We start from the raw sequence: 22483 nt of genomic DNA on the forward strand, positions 1-22483 counted from the left end.
CAGCTCCAAAGTCCTCCAAATTCTAAATTTCAGTGCTTCAAAAGTTGTTGCAAAGCGTATTTTTTAGTAACACCATTGCTGTTATTTTCCTTTTAGCTCGCCATGTCATCCGATATTTGAGTTCCACGTTAACTTTTAACCTCCATGTTGCTGCCCCATAGGCGAGAGAGCTAAGTATAAGTTAGCTTAGCTAGATAGAGGAAAGATTTTAAAAGCATGTTTCTGATGCGGTGCAAATGTATGTCGGAATTTTTAGTTTAAGAAAAGATACAGGGTAGGGGTGTGTGAAAGAAATTTTCGAATAAGAATCGAATACTAGTATGGAAAAAAATGCCTTCAAGTATCGAATACCCAATCAGTTAGCTGATGGTGTTTAACATCCGAAAGCGACTCAGGCTAGGAGAGACGCAGTAGTGGAGGGCTTCGGAAATTTCTACCACCTAGGACTCTTTAACTGCACTGACATCGCACAGCACAATGGCACCTTTCTTTTCGTCTCCATCTAAAAGCGGCCACCACGGCCGAGATTCGAACCCACGCCCTAACCACTGCGCCACCCCGTAAAAAAATGAAAGAAAAAAAAAGAGAAATTGAAAAATAGCAAACATTGTTCGTCTAGCTTATTTCAGAATTCACACGGTATTAGCAAATAAAGTTAATCTAAAACTGCAGAGAAGTGTATACTTTGCTGGAAAAGTGAGCATAAATTTTACAAAAGAATTTGTATACCATATTTTGTACCGGAAAAACTTGCATGAAACTGCATTGAGCTGTCATATTGCCGCTGATTTTACACTAAACTCTCATTAGCTCGGCCTTCGAGGGAGCGGGAAAATTGTCTGAATTAACTGAGAGCTGAATCATTGAATGGGCCTGAAAAAGCTGCCAGAAACTGTTTGCATAATGGTAATTTTATCTGATGAACATCTTCACAATGGTTGCATGCTTCATGTTTGCATGCTTCAATTCACACGCACTCCATCATGTTGCATGATGGAGTGCGCAGTGCAGTCAAACTTTGGTGAATTCGAAAATTCTATATGGATTCGGTAATTTTCGAATATGTATTTGGAAGTTCTGAATATCAGTTCTTTGTTTATGAATCAAATAACAAACATATTGGATTCATTTTGGAATTATGAATGTTTGTAAGCAAATATTCAAATTCAATGCAAAGCAAATATTGCGAAAAGTAATATTTGTGCACAAGCCTGAAGGAACATTCATTTCTTTATTTTTCATCTATCCCTCTCACTGTTGGATCACAGTCCATAACATATTGTCTTTTTGCACTGTGCAGAAGCGTTTTTAAAGAAAAAAAAAAGCATCTGTGTAAACTGCATTTGTATTCAGACACATTCATCTTGATAAGTGAGCAGTTTCAATTATTGACATTTCTTTTTTAATGAATTGCTTAATATGCTCACAGCTGTGTTGCAAAAAGTAGCTTATTTGCCTGAGCCAAGAGAAATAAAAGTGCCAAGTTCACAAACACTAGCCAAGGTGAATTGACTGTGGAAGAGTGTATGGAAACCTTCCTCAGCTGCCTTTGTCCTCCTCCAGGAAGGTGGATCTGAATGGAAGCAATGTCGAAGTCATTATTGACACTGATCTCGAGGCTGCCGATGGATTGGCTCTGGACTGGATTGCAAGGAACATCTACTGGGCCGACTCGAGACGCAAGGTGAACGTGCGAGAAAGCTGCATTGTTTCACAACTTAGCTTTGTGCTTTCGCTGCTGGTCCTGACACCCGCACCCTATTTCTTCTTTCTCTTTTTTTTTTTGTTTACATTGCGCAGACTATCGAAGTGGCTCGGGCAGATGGGTCCAGTCGAAAACTGCTGATAAATCTTGACTTGGACGAACCGCGTGCCCTGGCCCTGTTTCCTGAGAAAGGGTAAGCCAGCTAGACTCTAGAACCTGCTATTTCACTTAACCCCTGTTTTTGAGACGGGCTTACTGGTCCACACTCGTGCCTCACTTCTTTTCGAGGGAAAATAAAGTACACCAAATGAAACTGAATTGAACTGAAGGAAAAGAAGAAACGAGTCGAATTCTCAAAATTCAATCTGTTCATTAACGTTTACACCTTTGATAAGGCCATATCAAGCTATTATAAAAGAAGCATATTAGTAACCTGTAACTCTTGCCTGTAACCCTTACTTCTACCTGTAACTGTAAGTGTGTTGAATAAAACTGTACTTCATTCTGAGAATTTTTAATTTTGAACTGACATAGTTGTAGTCTGTCTTTTTATCATCATTCCTTTGTATGTAAATTACTGTTTCTTGCTTCTTTACTAGTCCTATTATATGCATTCGGCTTGCATCGCAGTACTCTACTTAGCTTTAATGATGCTCGTTTCACACTTAGCTGTAAGCTTACTAAACTTGCGAACTTGATTTAATCCTAGCTCCTTCGAGGTTGCTTACCCAGGCGTTAAGAATATAAAAATAAAAGCACTGTGATTTGAAAGCACTTGTTTTTGGGAGCAGGTGTAAATGCTGGACGTGCTTCTTTAGTTCACATTGAGTAAGCTTAATGCAAGGAATGTCTTATTAGCTTGGCGCTCGGAGATTGGACGTACCTCTTGTCTCAATACCTGATACTATTGCAGTGTGTTAATAAAACAGCACAACATGTTTTAGTTTGATGAAAAGGGAACTCTTTTTTTTTTTTTTCTCTTGGAATTTTCCAAGGCAGCTAAAGCAATTTGCCAGTGTTGAGAGCTGGTAGGAAACAAAGGGTGATGGTTTCGCATGTGGAAGGGAGGCAATATATGAGTTGTTAAGAAAGAAGAGGCACCAAAATTTTTGCTGAACTATCCATACATATGTATAGATGCAACAGGTTATTCTAGTTCACTGTCTGTGTTCTTTGACAGGGGGGAGGGGGAATGGGAGGGGTGTACCCTTTCGTGTAGCTGGCTTTTAAAGTTCATTGTTTTGTTATAGTCTTAATAATATTTCTTTTAAAATTTTCGCGAAACTATTTAAGGTTCTTTTTCATGTTATACAGCTGTGCTTCATTAATATGAACACTTCGATTTATGAGTTGTCCACACAGCATGTAGTCCATAATAACAAATTGTAAAGGAAAATGTTGCCAAAAAAAAAAAAGAAGAGCACACCGTGATCAGGATCTGCATCTGTGCATAGTGTTGTTTAGAGGACCTAACTCATAGACTATCATTGTTAACGTCCTATAACTCAGTCAGCTGACAAAAACTGAACTAGTCTTTCTGTCCTGCATAAATTGCGGAGATTTTTTTTTCGCAGCTATTGATGTACTAATAGTACAAAATGGTAAGAGCTGTCGATCCAGCAACTTTGCACCGTAAAGCATAAAATTACCAAAAAAGACGGCCACCACTCATTCATTTGAACTTCTCCACTCTATTCTTCTGTTGCCCTTCACTACAACAAATGAAACATGGTGATGGCAATAGAGATTTTGTTCACATCACTGTAAATATTAACCAAACAAAAATGCATGGGCCTGCCCCAGTGAGCTCTGTACATTTTCCCCATGATGAATTGAAAAAGCTTGGTCCCCACAAAAGGTTACCATAATTCGAGTCATTCATGTTAATGAGGGTCATATTAACGAGGCACGAATCTGTTTGTGCTGATAAAGTAAATTAGTCATTTTTTAACTGTTTGGCCATTCCTACTGATCCCTTAGCAACAATAGTATAAAAAATTGCATTGTGCTGCTAATGCACAGTTCCACGAAAATAACCAGTGGGGTCAACATCCATGTTATTTCATCTATGGTCCTTCAATAGCTTGCGAGACTTCTATTTTCCTTGCTATAGTAATACCTTTCTCATTAGAGTATGACAGTCTGCCGATGCAGGCCGACTCCTGAATTTGCTCTTATCCCCCCGATTTGTAGGTGCATAGTGCTCACGAAATTTCACTCTCGTGGCCCTTTATTCTTGCATCTTGTTCTCCATATTTTAGGTTCATATTCTGGTCTGATTGGGGCAAGTTGCCCAAGATTGAGCGTTCCTTTCTGGACGGCAGTGCGAGGAGAGTCATCATAGCCACCGACCTCGGCTGGCCCAATGGATTGGCCATCGACTACGACACGGAGCGGCTGTACTGGGTGGATGCTCAGCTCGACTGCATTGAATTCTCAGACTTAAACGGAAAGAATCGGCAGAAGCTCATCGAAGGCGTCTCTCATCCATTCGGTCTCACTCAGGTACACGTGGCATGGCTAATGAATTTTCTTCTTTTGTGCACAAAACGAACAGCATGTCTTGCTTGAGTTTTCTTATTGATATATAGTAATACAGCATAGTCTCTTTGAGACAGTCCTAAATGGGCCGGGTGGAAAATTGTTTTTGTCAAAAGTTTGTATTAACATACTGCCGCAAACGATTCACATCTTTATTTGTTTTTTTTTTTTGTTTTTTTTTTTTTTTTTACAGCTGCCGGCATGTGGCCTTATCACTGTGATTCTAGCGCATGGATCGATTCTGTATTCTTTGTTCGATCATACTCGTTGTTGCGAGATGCCCCTTTATCATTTCCTTTGTTGCGGCAGATGATTCGAGATGCATCTCAAAGGATTCCAGCCACACGCTTGTATTTCTATGACGTTCCAGGTTATGCTCGCCACTGTTCGCTGTTTTATCGAGACATTTTTTCGCCGCTTTTAAATTGAGCGCTGATCGATGAGTGAACTGGACAGTCTTTGCTCGACGACTACCGAGCATGATTGTGGCTATCGCTGCTGCCAATTGCTTAGTTTTTTTGCGGGCGCAAGTCAGCTCAATAAAGAGTTTCTTCAGTGCACTCCCAGGCTCTTCATATGTTGTTATTGGCCTTGTCACCACTACGTGACAATATGTTCCCCCAACAAAGATATGTGACCAAAATAAGTAACTATGCAGAAATATATTTTGTGTTAAGCAGTTAAATAATAACTGCCTTCCTTTCAGAGAGGATTATTGCAAGTAAAGGATGCGTTAAACTACGCATCAAGTGAGCTTTAAATTTAGAGCATGAAACACTCATATTTTCCTACTTCACTGGCCGAGTGTATTATTTATATTATTTATTTATTTACATTTTTGAAGTGCCAGCGTTAAGTGCCCTGTTCTGCTACGAAACTGACGTTGGCATTGGCGCTGTGAGTGAGGAGCCATGGGCAGGCATTTAGCAAGTGGCAGCTTGTGGGTGACGTAATTGGTCACTGATTGGTCTTTGGGTTGTGTGATGTCATGAGGCCACATTACATGGCATGGCAGAAGCTGCAAAACCTCCTTTCAGATGGAAATCGAACCCTCCTTGACCGCTGGATTCCGAGTTAGACATGCTGCTTCTAGGCCATGTAGGCACATCCGTATAGCTTGTTTAAAGCAGAGCTTTCTGTCTGTGTCGAGTGGTCTTTCACATAATGTGGCAGCTTGCCACCGTATGCTAATGAGTATGTATGATTGAATAGAGGCTGAAATCAAGGAAATAATGATTTAGCGGCCAGCAATGTACATGCAGGTGAACGAGGCTTTTGCTAGGAGGATTTGCTATCGTGTCAGACCTTTAAAGGTGGAATTTAACCCTTTCGCTGTCGAGCGTTTCTGGCCGTGACGCACCCCCAGTGTCGGCTTGGTTTCAGGGAACGAGCATAGTTTTTTATTTTTTATTATGATTGCTATAGAAATAAAATAGTCAATGGAATGTGCATATTCCAGTGCTCTGCAGGTGTTGTTAATTAACATCATCAACATTATCAGTCTGATTATAAATGAGATAAATGAGGATAATATAAGAATAAAATCGTTCTATACTTCTTGAGAGTCCGAATCCGAGCCCAGCTCGCATTTATAATCAAAAGAACTATCGCTCCTGTCCGCAGTCGAAGGTCCCGCGCGGTCAGCCATCCGGAAGTAACCGCACGTGCGAAGGGCGCTCTTTCGGTTGTCTGCACAACGGAGGGAAATGGCACATTGTGAAATCAAGATGACAGAGGGAGATGAAAAGAGGCTAAAACAACCTCCTTTGCTGCTGCTAGCCGCAAGCAAGGATGCGGCAAGGCACAGCGAAAGCAGCGATTGAGTCAAGGGTGAACCTATTGGAGAGGCAACGTAGCAGACATGCCAACAAAATAAAAATAACCTGCAAACATGTGCAGGATGGCAGAAAAACAGCGCACGCACGCACTGCGAAACGTGCGCTGCATGATCGTGTAGTGCAATAGAGGCGTAGAGTAGCGCGCGCGGAGTGACCGCGCCCCCCAGCAACGAAGGTGGCGGGGGTGTGCACGGTCGGTTCATACTCTACAACGCGGGGCGAAAATACGAACTTGTAGAAAGATTCGACAGATGGCGCAGCCTGTCCAAGCGCGCCAGTTTCGCGCTCAGGCGCGGAGTTTTGAACGCTTGATAAAGAACGTACTGGTACATCGGTGACACTGTGGGGGGGAAGCGCGAAAATATACCGGTACGTTCGTGACAGCGAAAGGGTTAAGAGCCCCCATAATACTGCATGGGCAGGGCATTTAGTGTGAAGAGGGGGTAACAAACTTTAAGGTAACAAACAAAGGTGGTCGTGTAAGGTAACAAACTGGATTCCGAGGGAAGGAAAGTGTAGCCAGGGGCAGCATAAAGTCAGGTAGGTGGATGAGGTTAGAAGTTCGCAGGGGTTCAAGTATATGCAGCTAGCGCAGGACCGGGTTATTTGGAGGAATATGGGGTGGGGGCCTTCACCCTGCAGTGGGTATAGTCTCACTGATGATGATGATGAGGAGAGTCTGAAATGGCTCGTAGTTAAAGTAACAGGTACCTTTTTGTGGCCCTTCCAGCTACAGGGACAAAAGTTGTCCAGCTTTCGTATTTATCATGAGAATACTTTGTCGATTACGCCCTTCTTGAAACTTGTCCATAATACTAGTACATACTCATGTGTCATTTTCCAGCTGTGATTGCGCCTATTTTGTTTACCACCTGTGCCAAATGTGCATATTTAATGTCTCTGAACTGATTGTCTATTTGCTTAGCTACCACATGACTCATTTCTTGCGAGCAGATTTAATGTAGAGATGGGCAAAGCGGCTCACTTTATTGAGCGGCTCAGCTCACTGAAGTGAGCCGGCTCATTTGAACTGCTCACCGGCTCACTGGGTCGCTCAGGAGTGAGCATGATTGTATTGGAGAGAGAAAGTCGGCTCTGTCTCTCTCTCTCTCTCTCTCTCTCGTTCGATCTCCCAAAACTCAACGAAAGTGTAAAAATATGTGTCTCCATTTTGTATCCCTTAATGGTGACAACAAAATCCCAGTAAATACCAACATGCATTTTTTTTTTTTTAGATGCAATCTTTTATCTTTAAGTCCATTATATTTACTGGAGATGCATCCATTCCCCAAGAGAGGATTTACCCTGTAAACAAAATTGTCTGAATAACATTGACCATCATGTAACACACTGAGAATTATCCCTAATAACTGCTTGGGGCCATCAATCCCTAAATGTAGCCCAAAATGTCATGTGGACTGACTATTAGTAAAGATAGATGGTGATGATATAACAGATATAGATAGCAAATTATAAATATAGAGAAAGCAGATTAACCGATTCGAGGTCCCTCTCATATTCCCGGAAACAATGAATGCTGGAGGAGCCTGAAGTATAAAGTAAGTGCATCATTTTTTTTTTAATGCAGTGCGCGCTTTGTAGCTGGAGTCCACGCTAGTCTGTTTTTTCTTTTCTAAATAGCATTTTTTGGCACTCCCCTCCCTCCCTTATTTTTTGCTTTCTCTAGCTGATTCATTTTTCGTGTATTCTTTTAACCCTGTTGTTCAAATTTGCGGTAGTTTTTCGCAAGGCCCACGGCTCTCAGGTCCTCAGTTCCTCCTTTTGCTTCCTTTCTACCTGGCAACAGGTTTCTTCCCCGGTCCCCTTACTCACTTGTTCAACATTTCTGTTTTCACCGCCACATACACACGCCGATCATATTTCATTCATTCATTCATTCTGTGTCTACTTCAAGCCGCATCGCTCGCCATTCACGCTGTGACGTGTGGTTTCAATTTTTGAAGGCATCCGTTTCCCGTTTAAAGCACACGTGCTGCAGTTAGTGCTGTTTGTTTGTGACTGAACCAGATATTTTTTTCTGCTGGGCTGGCTGCAGAAGGGGTTATCCATTCGACATTTGCGTTGTTGTAATGCAGCTTCAGAAAACTACGCATAAAACATGCAAAGCAAAACAAAAGATGCACAAAACCGACGGCGACCACCTGAAGCATACACGCAGCATTGCGGCTGCCAGGTCGCCGGCACAAAGCCTTGACACGGCGGCGAAGCAGCCGACTGCGCTCCGACCAGTGGCAGCCGACAGTGTGCGAAGGATCGGGCAGACGGCAGACTTTCTTTTTTTTTTTTTTTTATATGTTGGCTCGACCCACCCATGCCTGCCCACTGGGATTGGTTTCTCATACTGCTACTAACAGATGGCATAGAAGTCACAGCAAGCAAAAGACCCGACTCTGGCAGAGCGGTTCCTGACGGCTCACTGAACGACTGCTCTCCAAAAGGACCGCCGCTCACGATTCCTGACGGCTCACTGAACGATGGCTCTCCAAAAGGACCACTGCTCACGGTTCCTGACGGCTCACTCAACAAGCTGCTCTCGAAAAGAACCGCCGCTCATGGTTCCTTACCGTTCACTGAACCACAGCTCTCCAAAAGAGCGGCCGCTCAGTGAGCCGTCGCTCATTCTCGCTCTTCTGAAAGAGCGGCTCAAAAGAGAGCCAAAGGTGAGGGGATGTTTGCGAGGAAGGGCGGGAGGCATGGCCTCTGAGATCACCCGCGTGTGTGCGTTTCTCTCTTACGTGCGGGGGTGATCTCAGAGGCCATACAGGAAGGCAGTTACTTTCTTGCATCGCTAATAGATGGCGCCTAAGTTGCACCAAGGAGAAGATCCGGCTCCCAAGGAACCGTTCAGCACAAATTGGATCACTGAACGAGAGAGCCGGTTCAAAGAGCTGCTTGCTCACCCGCTGTTTTGAAAGAGCTGCTCAAAAGATCTGGTTATTTCACTTCCTGAGGCCTTCAAGCAACTATAAGAATGCTGCAAATAGACAACTAAGGGTTGATAATAACGTGAAACTAATGACTTATTTTGTTCATACAAGTAAACAAGCTAAACAGATTTTTTTCAGTATGGTGAGAATCTTGTGGGGAGTTATAATGTTAGCATTAAAAGTTAGAGCACTATAGAATAGCCAGCACCTTTTATATTGGAAGTGTGTATTGTTGTTGGCCAGTTATTATTACGCTAGCTAGAGGCTATTTCAGCTGACTTCGTGGTCATGAGATTCATAGCATTGCAGACTCTTGAAGTCGGACAAGAAGAAAGTGCGCAGTTGAAGGCTTTGGTAATTTTGGATGCTGACGGTCTGTTTACATCATCGCTTTTTAATTTAAAGATAACGGTTGCTTGAGCCTTGAGTTTACCAACAAGCATGTTGCTCTTTGAGCACCTCGCCAGTGTCGTGACAGCTGGTGTATGGTACGCAGGTGTTTCTCGCTTGCTGTAGTAGCCCATTTTTTCTTAATCTTGAAAGAACAAACTTGCCTAACGAGGCCGGCTGGTTGCAGATTGATTTAAGCCTGCCTGTATATTATTAAAACTTGCTGCTGTCTTTGGTTTCCTTGCTTAGTGACTGCAGGCGGCAGGTGTAATGGCACGAAGTTTTTCTCTTGCTGTAGTAGCCGGATATCACGTTTCGTCCAGAATCTTCTCAGGTTTACAGCCTGCTATATTTTTTCCTGATTACAGGACAGGATTACAGGAAAAAAAATATGTGGACCGTTAAATATGTGTTTGTCACCTGTATTGATGTAAAGTTTTAAAAAAGCAACATTTTAGCTCAGCTGCTTTTATGCCGCAATGTGGCATGAGACATAGACAGATAGACACGTTCCATTACACGAACGTGTAGACATCTACTTTTACACCTACGAAACAGTCTCACTAGGCGTCTATAAAGAATTGGAACGCACCCAAAGTCTCCAATCTCCACCTCGCATTCTCGCACAGCAGTAATACGAAGCTTTCGAATTCAGTATGGTTGGTATTCTCAAGGAAAGGCTGATATAATAAAATTGAATTGAATTGAAAGACAAAGCAATGGCTCAGGGACATGGACAGCAGCTTGAGGTGCTGCTGCAGGCAGTTCCATTCAATTTCAGAACTTCATAAAAATAAATGATTTGGCTCTCTGCCAGAGTTTGTTTCTCACAAAAACACTTATTTATGTGATCCTTTTACCAAAATTCTTTCACTGTTTCAGAGCTCAATGTGTTCACTAACACGCAAGCTTGTTGTCGAACTCCTAGCCCAACTGTTTTCTCCTTTTTTTTTTTCTTTGCAGTATGGATCCTACATTTACTGGACAGACTGGCACACAAAGGCCATCGAGAAGGCACACAAGGAAACCGGTGCAGAACGGGTGGTCATTCGGGACAACATAGAGTACCTAATGGAAATCAAGATGGTGGCACGTTCCAGACAAACTGGTATCGATCATTTATTTATCTTACACTTTGCGATAGTTACTGTTATCTCTTACCACCCGGTCTTAACAGTCTTGCTGCCAGTCTTAGCAGGTGCTCGACACCTCTTCCCATGTTGTTGTTGCAAGACCCGCTGTGCATATACTAACAAGTTCTCAAGTAGCCTTAGCTACTTGAAAACTAAAGTATGCATAGATATGATCAGTACCTTTTTCTAGTCAACTATGTTGTAGAAGTAACCACACATTGGCTTAGCGGGGACAACTGTTTTCATATTGACGTAATTTCTGGCCGAAGTTTGCGTCTCTTCTCCTGAAACGCATCTTGAAATCCTGCGAGGGTATTTCTCTGACTTACCTCCTTCTGCCAGCTAGCCTGAGAGAATATTTTGTTCAGTTTCGGACATGTTCCTCTTCTTCCATCCCAGGTACTAACTCTTGCAGTGTGAGGAATGGAGGTTGCTCCCACCTGTGTTTGTACAGGCCACAAGGACACATCTGTGCTTGCCCCAGCCACCCAGACACGAGGCACTGCTCTACATGTACGTTGGGTCACTATTCCAAATATCGGCCTGGAAGCGCAAAAAAAAATTTTTTTTCAGGGAGGGTTTAGAGAAACAGTTGTGCTCCATTGAGCCTAGCAGTGCTATTCTTTGAGGTATTGCAGCTGGAAATATTCATCTGGTTTATTTCTTGCTGTTTCAGACTGTTAGATTGCCCTTTGAGCATTCTTCAACCAGAGCTGATATGAAGGGAGCGTTCACTACATTTGGTTAGTTTTGATATCGTGGGGTAGTATATGTTTTAACTTGCAAAACATGGAGTGATGGAAAACTTCAACCGGTGCTGTCGGAACCCTGGATGCATTACCAGATAACTGGCTTAGTCACGGAGTGCGAAATCATTGTGAATTTCCTGAAAAAAAAAAAAAAAAAAAAAAAGAACAGCTAAAGTTTTTGTGGATTTCTTAGTGTAATTACAGTATGTACTTAGAGATAATATAGAACGCAAATTATATTGATGTGTTCTCATTATTTTAGAGTGTTTAGAATTCAGTTTAAGTGTAGTTTACTCATTAAGTACTTAATGCCGTATGTCATGAGCCGTCTTGCACGATCAGTTCCAGACATGACAACACCCAGTGATGCGCCCTTGATCTCTACACCTCCGACATCAGCACAACCCAACGCATCAAGTGCTGGGTAAGTCCACCATTGTGTGCACGTGGCTTATCGTCACTAGAGCAGGGCAGATAACTCCGAAGAACCACTCTTTTGAGAGGTCCCTGTACTCGTCCACAAAGCATCCTGCACGGTTTAACTAAGTTTTTCGAATTCAGCCCGTAAACTTGTACTTACACCCTTGAATATTTTGATTAATATACCTATATCTTGAGTCGGACACGCCACTCCTAGGCCGTGCATGTGCATCCGTAAGGCTTGGTTAAAAGAGGGGCTTCACATCTATGTTGAGTGCTCTTTCACATAATTTGGTGGGCTACATTTGCTACATGTTGATCCTAAAACTGAAATCAGTCTGAGAATCGAAGCGCTAAAACATTGAATTCACTTTTGACCTATACGCACTAAATTGCCTATCATTTTCTTATCTGGCAAAGTTATTTTGCAGCGTTACTCTTCTCAACTAACTCAACTAGATCTACCTCAAGGGACAGGTTTTTGTCGCCACTATCATGAATTAATTGTGGAAAATTCGCTTCTGATTTCGCAGCCAAATTAACATGGGGTGATGCATTCTCATGCTCTTTAATAAACAATGTGAACACAGTGCGCCAGACAGAATCAATATTGTATTATTCATCCAACTTTTTTGTTTTGTTACTTTGTGCTGCACACTTTTTTGTCTTCGATGACAGAGATTCTCCTCCAGTTTATATTCGGAGACCTGCTTCTGCAGTACACATATACTGGGTGCGCAAGGTATTTGAAGATGCTATTTTGCCTTCAGGCAGAGAAGAATATCTCTCGCAAAAATAGACATATTTTTACCAAACTTTGGGAAATACTTCTTTTGCTGTTTATCTTCACAATCACTCGATGAATCCGCCACCTGCAGCAATAACCGATTCAATTCGGTTGTGAAAACGGCTGCATGCACGGATCAGGTGGTCCTTAGAGATGCTGGCCATTGAGTCAGCAATGGCGGCCTTCAGAGAGTTCTTTGTATTAGTATGTGGCCTTTTGTTGGCCACTTTCTCAATGATGCCCCAGACATAATAGTCGAGTGGATTCAAATCTGGAGAACTAGGAAGCCACAAGTTGGGAGTGACGTGGTCCTCGCAGCTGTTGGCCAGCCACTCCTGGGTGACGCAGGCGGTGTGGGCAGGAGCCGAATCTTGCTGAAAGACATAAGGTCTTCTTTTCGAAACCGTATCAATCCAGGGCTTCACAATAGTGGCAAGCACCATTAACGCGGAGTCCTTTTGCATCACGGCATCACCCTCGTTGCTGACGGCTCCTAACAGCACAACAGACAACGGATATTTTCAGTGCATCACTGTAGGCACGTCATGAGCACTTGCGCAAAGCCACCTGTCGTTACGGCAATTAGGTTATTCGTCTTGGTCAAAGTTCTTTTCATGTGAAAAAAATCGAGAGCATTCCAGGCTCCTCAGATCTCTTCAGCTTGCCTAGCAAGTGCTTGGACTGGAGCAGTCGATTCTCCCTAGTTTTGTCGGACAGAAATTGCCCCCTCCTAATCACATAGGAATGGTACCTCAAGTCCTCATGCACAGTGAGCCTGACAGTTGTCTCTGCGACTTGGAACTCCATTGCAGTGACCTGCATTGACTTTCCTGTGTCGTCACTCATGACGACTTGCAGCTGCTGAAGAAAACCGGGTGTTCTGACAACGTCCGACTGCTGACTGTGCTTCTTCCTTTTCGCCACAGATGCCACATCACTGCCAGAGCACATCACTTCTGTCCGCACCTTGTTAAAGAAAGTCTTTGCTACATTCAGAAAGTTCGCAATTTCCAAGTCGCTGTGGTGCACGGCCAGTTTGACTAGGGCTGCATGGCATTTCATTTAATGCGTCAACTTGTACGCTTCCATTTTTGAACAAACTACGCAGTATGAATGATAAGGGGTCAACTTACCAGAAGCCGCACGCCTAGATAGATATGCCGAACTTGCTGGTATCTATGGGGATGGGGAATAGTGACTTCAAATACCTCATGCACCTGGTATACAGCTGAACCCCGTTATAAGAGACACGGATGTAACAGACAATCAGATATAAGAGACACCATTCACCCAAATAGTTGGCCGCCCTATGACTTAAATTAATTGGACCTCTTTTTTAACAGACATTGGATGTGATTTGCTGATGACATTGCCTTGCTAAGTAACTCAGGAGATGAACTGGAAAGAATGATTGTGACCTAGACAGGAAAAGCAGAAAGGTAGGCTTGAAAATCAGTGTGCAGAAGACTAAGGTAATGTTCAACAGCCTCGGGAAGGGACAGCAGTTTACGAGTGATAGCGAAGCACTGGAAGTAGTAGGCGAATATGTCTACTTAGGACAGGTAGTAACCGCAGATTCAGACCATGAAAAGAAAATAGTAAGAAGAATAAGATTGGGATGGAGCGCATTTGGCAAGCACTCGCAGATTATGACTAGCAGCATACTGGTATCGCTCAAGAGGAAAGTATACAACAGTTGCATCTTACCTGTACTCACCTATGGGGCTGAAACGTGGAGGCTAACCAAGAGGGTTCTACTTAAGTTGAGGACAATGCAGAGGGCTATGGAACAAAAAATGGTAACGGTAACATTAAGAGATAGGAAGCGGGCAGAGTGGGTCAGAGAAATAACTCAAGTTACTGACATTCTAGTGGAAACCAAGAAGAAATGGGCATGGGCAGGACATGTAGTGCGAAGAGAGGATAACCGATGGTCGCTTAGGGTAACAAACTGGATTCCAAGGGAAGGAAAGCGTAGCAGGGGGCGGCAGAAAGTAAGGTGGGCGGATGAGGTTAAGAAGTTCACGGGGGTCAAGTGGATGCAGCTAGCACAGAACTGGGTTAATTGGAGAAATATGGGAGAGACCTTCGCCCTGCAGTGGGTATAGTCAGGCTGATGATGAGGATGGATTTCGAAGACAATTGGCTATAAAGGACAAATTAGCCTTAATGTTTGATACTCAGTCTTGCTTGTAACACATTTTAACATTAGATGTGGCACCATCCGTCGCCAGGTTCAGCCAGCTACAGTGAAAACAAAAGGTTCTCCGATTAGCGGAGCATCTTATCACGAATTACCGTAGGTGTTGGGCCACTAGTCTGAAGAATATAGTGAAAGCTGTCTATTATGTTGCATTTCAGTATGAGCGACTAATGTATCTGGTAAATGCAAAGAAAGTGCTCAGCTGGGGTCGCTGACATAAACAAGTCATTGTGCCTAGAAAGCGAGACATAGCCAGGCCAAGACCAAAACAAATGACATAAAGTCAGAAAGGGTCCTGCACTGCCGAGGGCAAATAAACTGCTCCAATTGGTGTTCAACCAGTTTCAACTCCACTCAGAGATGCCTCGTTTCCTTTTCATCTATTTTGCGTCTGAGTACCGACAATCACAGACTTGTTACTCACAGCCGCTGTTACCCTTTGTCAAACAAGTGTAAATTTCTGGGGGATACTTCTGCTGGGACCTCTCATATAAGAGACAAAAACTGCCCCCCCCCCCCCCCCCCCTTCCCTTGTGCATGTCCCTTATAAAGGGGTTTAACTATATTTTGTGTGAGTAATTAGTGCCTGATGTAAATAGAAGGTCCTCTTAGAACTCTGCTACTGCTAGTGCATACCTTAATTGCCTAAATCATAGATTTCCTTTTCTTTTTTCACATCAGTGATTTCAAGGGCTGACTGTCATTATTGGGTTGCTGGAATGCTTGCATTAAAATAGAAATAAAATCGTGAAAAACTATTGTAGTGATTGTTTCTTCAGCAGCACTGTGGTCATGTTTTGTGTTCATTGTGTACGAAACTGAACTGTACCTAATTATAGGTGTCCTTGAAAACATTCTAAAAACTTTGCTTGACTTGAGGTATTTCTGGCACCATCTACTGTCCCATGCAACTTTGTCTCATCAGTTCACAGGCAAGCTTATTGCCTTTCCAGAGGTGTGCTTTTAGAGTACAAAGTGTATGGGGTATGTGCTCTGTGCCTTGAAGCTGCCACTGCCTGTATAAGCAGCCACAAACTCCCAAACAGACTTCTTGGCTTTTTTTTTTTGTACTGCTTGGTATCAAGATGGCTTAAAAGGATATTTATCACGTTTTAACTTCTGTGGTGCTGCTTCTTTTTGTGGTGGGCAGCAATGTTACATAGTTAGTAGTTGCTAACATTGCAGAGAAAACTTTTAGCATTAATTATTTATAACACCTTTTCTTAGCATGAGCATGGATGTAGCAGCAATCAAATGCAGTAATTGGACGTTAGCTTGTTGTGAATAAGGATATCAGTGTTGGACTGCACTGTATTTGGAGACGGGGACTTCATAAATCAGGATTGCAATATTAAGGGGCCTTGTTTTTTTTCTCTTTTTTTTCAAAATTTTACACTGCTTTGCAGTTCTGCTTTGCTTCATACTGAAGCATTCGAGAAGCTTTCTTTCAATCAGAGTTCGGTTTTTATGCCTTTATTGATGAGTCCCTTCACTTTTTTTCACCAAATGAACACTTTTTGTAGCCCTGAGCTAACACCACTGTCTCAAGCATACAGGGAATTTCGACTTCGACTGCAGTGGTGTTTTGGCGTGACAAGAACTCTACAGCTATTGCATCAAAAGAAAAAAGAAAAGGTGGAAGGTTTCTTTTAAGAGACTGAACACTGACCAAGCCATGTCATGAGATTATAGCGGAATTGAAAAGATATTACTTCATAGTGTATAAGTCGAGCTCTCCGGTATCAAAGCAACGAGGTTGTACTATATTAACTTGGCAATAAATATCACAAAAAACCTCAACAGAAACCTTGAAGTGAACCACTGCCTTTACCTGTACTGTACATCTCTAAAAAAGTCCCGCGGACTTGCTGAAGTGCATAATGTTCTTTTTTTTTTCAAGAGTGCTTGTCATGTTTCTAGTAAAGAGCAATGTTCCCTTTGCATTGCCTATAGCTTCTGTGTAGCTTATAGTTCTCTCATTTCTACCTACTGTATGCATTGTGGATGCTTTTGCTTTGCCTTGCTTTGTTTCCTTGAAAAATTCATCTGTTTCTAATTTCTTTTAATTTTCAGCTGTAGCTCTTCTGACATGGCTGGAGGAAGATGTCACGTGATAGGCTTCAAATTTCATGGTACGCTACTTTTTTTTGGACGATGAGAAATTTTTGCACTATCTTGATAAAAGAAAAGGAACTTATTGGTGAAATATTTGATTTACCCTAGCAGACAACTTCACTAAATACTTCTAGTCGGTGTTTAATGGGTATGCAAGCCAAAGCGATGCGCACAACGAGGAATTATTGTACTGTTTGTGAAACTTCTCTCCACTCTATCAGTTTTACTTAGAGCAGTGTATCTCAGCAGCAAATAAAATTAGGCAAGCTTTTGGTCTGGATAGAATACCCACATGCTTCTTGAAGAGGTATGCTGGATGGGTGTCTTTCTGTTTGGCGACTATGTTCCGAAAATCACTAGTAACTCGTTCTATTTATTACTCTCTGTTTAAGAGTGATAATCGCACACTCACGAGTAACTATCAGCCTGTGTCACTTCCTTTTGATGTGCTGCAAGGTCATGGAGCGTGTCATTGGGAAACATATCTTCTCAGTAACAAACGGACTACATCCTAAATGTCGCTACAAGTGTTTGCTACGAGGGTTTTCAACAGGGACACAGTGAATTGAGATTACGCATGACCTTGCCAGATCTGTAGTTTACTGCGGGCAGATTGATGTCATTTGCGAATATATTGAAAAATCCTTCCAGCTCGTCGTTGTAGATTACTGCTGAAACTGTAAAGGGATAGTATTAAAGAGGATGTACTGAAATGGACTGTGAAATGGACTGAAGAGTACTTGGCTGATCGCAAACAGGCGATGTAGGTGTTGACAGTTTCGAGTCTGGCTTTTTGGATGTAAGAGCAAAATTGGGGAGAACAGCAAAAGAGGTGACACTGCTAACATACAGGCCTGAAATAGAGAAGGTTCTGAGCTGTATGGCACAGTTTTTTTGTTTAAAATATAGGCAAACTGATTCTGTAACTGAGACGCTAAACTCATGCAGTCTTGCGCTATTAGAACCAAGGCATAAAAAAGCAGAGATTAAAAATATTGTGCCAGATCATTCACGAGTGAAATTAACAGTAACAAAGAAACATGTTTGCAACCTCTAGGTAGATTGAGCTCCCGTCTTAACCATCACAAAGCAGTTTGATCACGCTTGACTAAAACTAACTCCTTTCAGTGCCGATCCTTTCCTGAGGCTATTGAACTCTGGAATAAACTGCGCGCGCATGTTGCTGAGTTTTCAAGTGTAAGAGTATTTGCAATGCTAAAAATTACTATCTAGAATAAGACTAGTATTTCTTTTCTGTATTATGGTGATAGCTGAAGAATGGTGTGAATTGTACTATAGTACTTTTATTATGCTCTCCTGTATTACATATTTACAGTGATTTGTTCATTCCTGTGTACATACATATATTTCATTTTTCCCTCCCGGTAACAACGCTCAACCGAGGGTTGACAAATTGACAAAATAAATAAAGTAATTATTTTACTTTCCCAGTAAAATAGATGTTCGAAGAGCAGAACTCAGATGGCGTACTGCCTTATTGCATATTTTGCTGTAACCTAACCTCGGACCACCTCGTTTCTATGAAATTGGCTTCAACCGCAACGCCGTAGTAGGCAGTCTTATATTGATGACACCCCCACAAAGCATGAAAACAGGCAAAGATTAGAGGTACTTGGCGTCGCCATGGTTTTCATATAACAGCAGTGTCAACAATAGTAACAGGTTGGCATGGGTAAAATGCAAAGGCCAACTTGCCCATTGGTATTGTTTTGTGAAGAAGTGCGAGAAAAGACAGATTGAGCGAGTACTTTTCATTTACTTAAGCAATAAATAAACATGAAAAAAGCTTTCCCCTGTCCATCCCTCCACTGAAAACTTACTTCTGGCATCACTGATGGTGACTTATAATTGGGTTAGTTAGTACACTATAGTATAAAATATTTAAGTGTGTAATATGAAATATTGTCAGCTTAAGTTTGAAGGCTTCATATTCAGCAGACTTGCATCAGCAAGGAGATGTTCACAAGTTCAGCACAGGACTAGTCTGCACATGCAAAAGGACGTGGTTTTCAGTGTTTTCATTTCTGGCGATGTAGTGCCTTGTAATCGGCGTGGTCCCTTTCTTCTTTTTTTTTTTTTTTTCTTTGAAGATCCCATGTTTCAGAGCACCTACATTGCCCTCAGTGTGGTTGGTGGTGCACTGGTGTTACTCCTTCTGGGCGCTCTGCTCATCTGGTGCAAGAAGAGCCGTACCAACAGTTCCCTTGAGCGGGGAGGACCGGCCCCACATATGGCCCGCTATTCAAATCACTCACCTGGTCCTGCCGAATACTTAGACAAGAAGCCGTGGGGTTGGAGCCCGAAGGTGCGATACGACAACCACGAGGTGGGTTAACACTTAGCGACATTGCCAAAGGTGCAGCCCTTTTCAGTATTGATGTCACAGTTTTGAGTCCAGTGGCGAAAAAGAAGAAACAAGCAGTATTGTATTTACAAACTGCATTTTCTCTGCAATGAATACATCTTCTCTTGCTGAACAAATGTCACCATGGCCACGAAGGGCCAAACAATCACTTTTACTAAGATACTAAAATTGTGAGGCCAGTTAAGGCTTCTTTAAGAGGGAATGCGATACATTTCAGGTTCTCACCGACATTCCCTGTGTGTCTGTGTCAGTTTCCTTGCTGCATTCACTCATCAGCACATTAGCCAACACTCATTTTTGGTTCCAGTCGAGTTCTACATTTTTCGTGTAAGCCAAGAGGCCATTTTTGCTTTCAACTTATGTGGACGATGGTACCACACATTTGGTCCTTCGTGGTCATAGGACCACTAAGACACCATCACTCTTGCTGCCAGTCGGAGATTTGTCTCTGATGGTGGACTTTCGGTGTGATAGCAAGGTAAGAGCCCAAGTTTTTTGTGGAGTCCAAGCGGGACCATTTTTGAATTTCACTCTTGTGGACGGTGCTCTGTGATTGGTTCTTCACGGTCACGTGTCCTCTGTGATTTCACTGCTGTCTCGACCAATCAAGGCTCAACTCGACTCCTGTTGATGGCTTTCTGCAATTGGCCCTTCACTGTCACGGGACCGCCATGACAACATCGCTATCTCTACTGATCGGGGGATATCGATCTTTACAGCGGTGGTGTTTTGTTGTGACTAGAACTCGAAAACTACGGTCGAACCCCACTGCAACGAACACCACTTAATGAAGTTTTCGCTTTCACAAAATATATTTCTGATTTCCCATCAGCTCGCCGCAGAAAGTAATGATTGGAACGGTTCGTTTGGATATGTAGTGCAGTTCTTTTACTTAAATATTTTATGAATTGCAGTGATGTTGTAAAACGTTTGTAATAAAAATTCCACATGGAATGTTTTTCGACGAGAGAATTAGAGCGCTTCTCATTCTAATTCATTTTCTTATTTAGTAGTTTTCTCCGAAATAAGCATTTGCTATTTCTGCATCTTGATCGAATACAATGCTGACAAAGTAATAACCATAAAATAAGATTACAAATAGTATATAGCAAGCATAGACACCCTAGCTAGATCGTTTAATTCTCACTTTTGTACAACAGTGATATTTTTCAACCGGCAGACTTTGTTTCCACAATTTCACTTATTAACCGTTCACTACCATCACACTCATTACACCTGACGTCACAGTAACTAATTTCATGTAGCAGTTGTGCAGTACAACAAACCAGTAACACCAGTAACTGGTCAGTTACAGACAATACAACAACGCGTGTTGTATTGCATTCTGCATCGTCCTCATTGGTGCTTGTCCGTACACGTCTTTTGTGTTATTTTCCTATCGCACTGTTTTTGCCATTGGATTTTGGAAAGATGCTGGGTAAAACCATTGAGCCAACAGCAGAGGTCTAAAACAGAACAAATAAAACACCTGAAGCCAAGGAGTTGCTATTAATCGCTGTCGCACAGCGCAACTTGCTTGCGTTTTATATTTGCTGTGCTTTAACACATACACCTTGCCCATGTTTTTATGATTTGTGTATGTTTTCTTTCGTTTGGCTACTACATTTATGTATTATATACTTTAGTTGTGCCTTCATATGTATGTACGTTTAGTGAAAGACTGTTTGGTGGGTAGGTCGTACAGTCATCTACGCTAAAGGTGCATATTTAATTACTGTGTGGAATTTTTTTATAATGCTACCATTTCTTTAAAACAAACTGTTTTTGTGGCTATAATGCTTGGATGATGAGCTCCAATGTTTCTTTAATTAGCAAACTAAGTGAAGCAGTTCGCTCTTGACCTGGTGTCTGCTGTAGCCACAAATATAAGCCCCAGTGCTAAAATAAATCTAAAGCCAGTTAACCTTTGTCTTAAAATTTTGGACTTTTTAAAAAAATGACCCAGTATATTAGGGTAAACTCATGGTATTGAAGCAGTAATGCATTCAAATTAGCAAACAAGACGCTCTCTGCCCAGTATTCTAATACACTATAGCGAGGACAACTCATAAGCTATTCTTCCTCTATGCATATGCACTCATGAAGGCCGCCATTTCTTGGTGATGATGACAGTTGGGCTAGCTATGTTGGGACAAGGTGCAGGTCTTCCCAGCCAGAGGCACAATCAATCCATATCTTGTAGTGTCACCATTTGCACTAGATGCGATGGACAGAGCTGATGTGATTTACAGTTTTATTGGTGCCCGCAGTGATTACATTGCATTTTAATCGCTCACGAAGTGTGCAAATTGTATCACGGTGCTTCTGGCAAAAGAAAGAAGCAGACGCGGCTGACCTACTTCTTTGTAAATAAATGATATTTTTTGAACTGTGTAGTTTAGCCTGAGAGTGTCTTTGGGCTGGTTTCGCCTCAACGAAATTTTTTGCATATCCCATTGGGGTTCAACTGTACTGCAATAAAAAATTGGAGGAGTTTTTCTTTGAAGGGACTGAACACTAACTGAAGCATGTCATGAAATAATGGCAGAAATGAAAACATCTTGTCTCATAGTATGTAAGTTAGCACTCTGATATCCAAGAAATGAGGATTTATGATCTCAATTTGGCAATGACAATCTGAAAACAAACTAAAGGGCCGTTTTGCGGTGAAATAATACCGTTATTGGTAAAGCCCAACTCGTGATCATGTTTTTTGGAAATATTACCGATTTCCTTGAATGCGTGTTCTTTTAGTCCGAAAGCACCACATCGTGAGACCTAACTAGATCATTCCCTGTGTCATCATTGTCACACAGGCACCTTTGTACAGCGGGTGGTTAAAGCGGGGCTTCATATTTGTCGCTCCTGCCATCTTGGGCAACAAACATCGTGGTGTTTCTCACGAGTGTGCCTCTGGCAGTTGATGGCAAGAAGACAGTGACAATGTCAAATGCATTTACCATCTACCAAGATAAACTAGGCAAAACTAGTGCTTTTTTTTCAAACTTTTTTCTTATTAAACATCTGCAAATATTTTTTTTCTTCCAGGAGTTCTTGCCATCTACAGGTAAAACTCGATTTAACGGAGTTGAGGGGAGCCGCGAATTATTTTGTTAAATCGGGAACTTTGTTAAATCGAGGGAGGTATTTCTTGATCACTTAATCCGATACAGTCGATTATTGTACGGTGTCACGGCATCAAGGAAGTACGAAAAAATCGTATTTTGAAAGGATTTAACAGTCTACTTAAATGAAGGCCCAAAGAAGC

General features: G+C 42.1%; 1 protein-coding gene across 1 annotated transcript in view; it reads left to right on the forward strand.

Annotated features, from left to right (window-relative positions):
* Positions 1-22483, forward strand: part of Lrp4 (LDL receptor related protein 4) — a 193005-nt gene that overhangs the window by 165539 nt on the left and 4983 nt on the right. Inside the window, exons 25-32 of the mRNA XM_084602336.1 lie at positions 1564-1684; positions 1801-1898; positions 3967-4210; positions 10386-10530; positions 10955-11068; positions 11647-11728; positions 16788-16846; positions 18941-19176. Coding sequence (XP_084458462.1) covers positions 1564-1684; positions 1801-1898; positions 3967-4210; positions 10386-10530; positions 10955-11068; positions 11647-11728; positions 16788-16846; positions 18941-19176 — 1099 coding nt within the window. The remainder of the gene's footprint in view (positions 1-1563; positions 1685-1800; positions 1899-3966; positions 4211-10385; positions 10531-10954; positions 11069-11646; positions 11729-16787; positions 16847-18940; positions 19177-22483) is intronic.

This window comes from Amblyomma maculatum, chromosome 4, assembly GCF_055883805.1.
Source record: "Amblyomma maculatum isolate TAMU_Amacu chromosome 4, ASM5588380v1, whole genome shotgun sequence".
NCBI classification, from domain to species: domain Eukaryota; kingdom Metazoa; phylum Arthropoda; class Arachnida; order Ixodida; family Ixodidae; genus Amblyomma; species Amblyomma maculatum.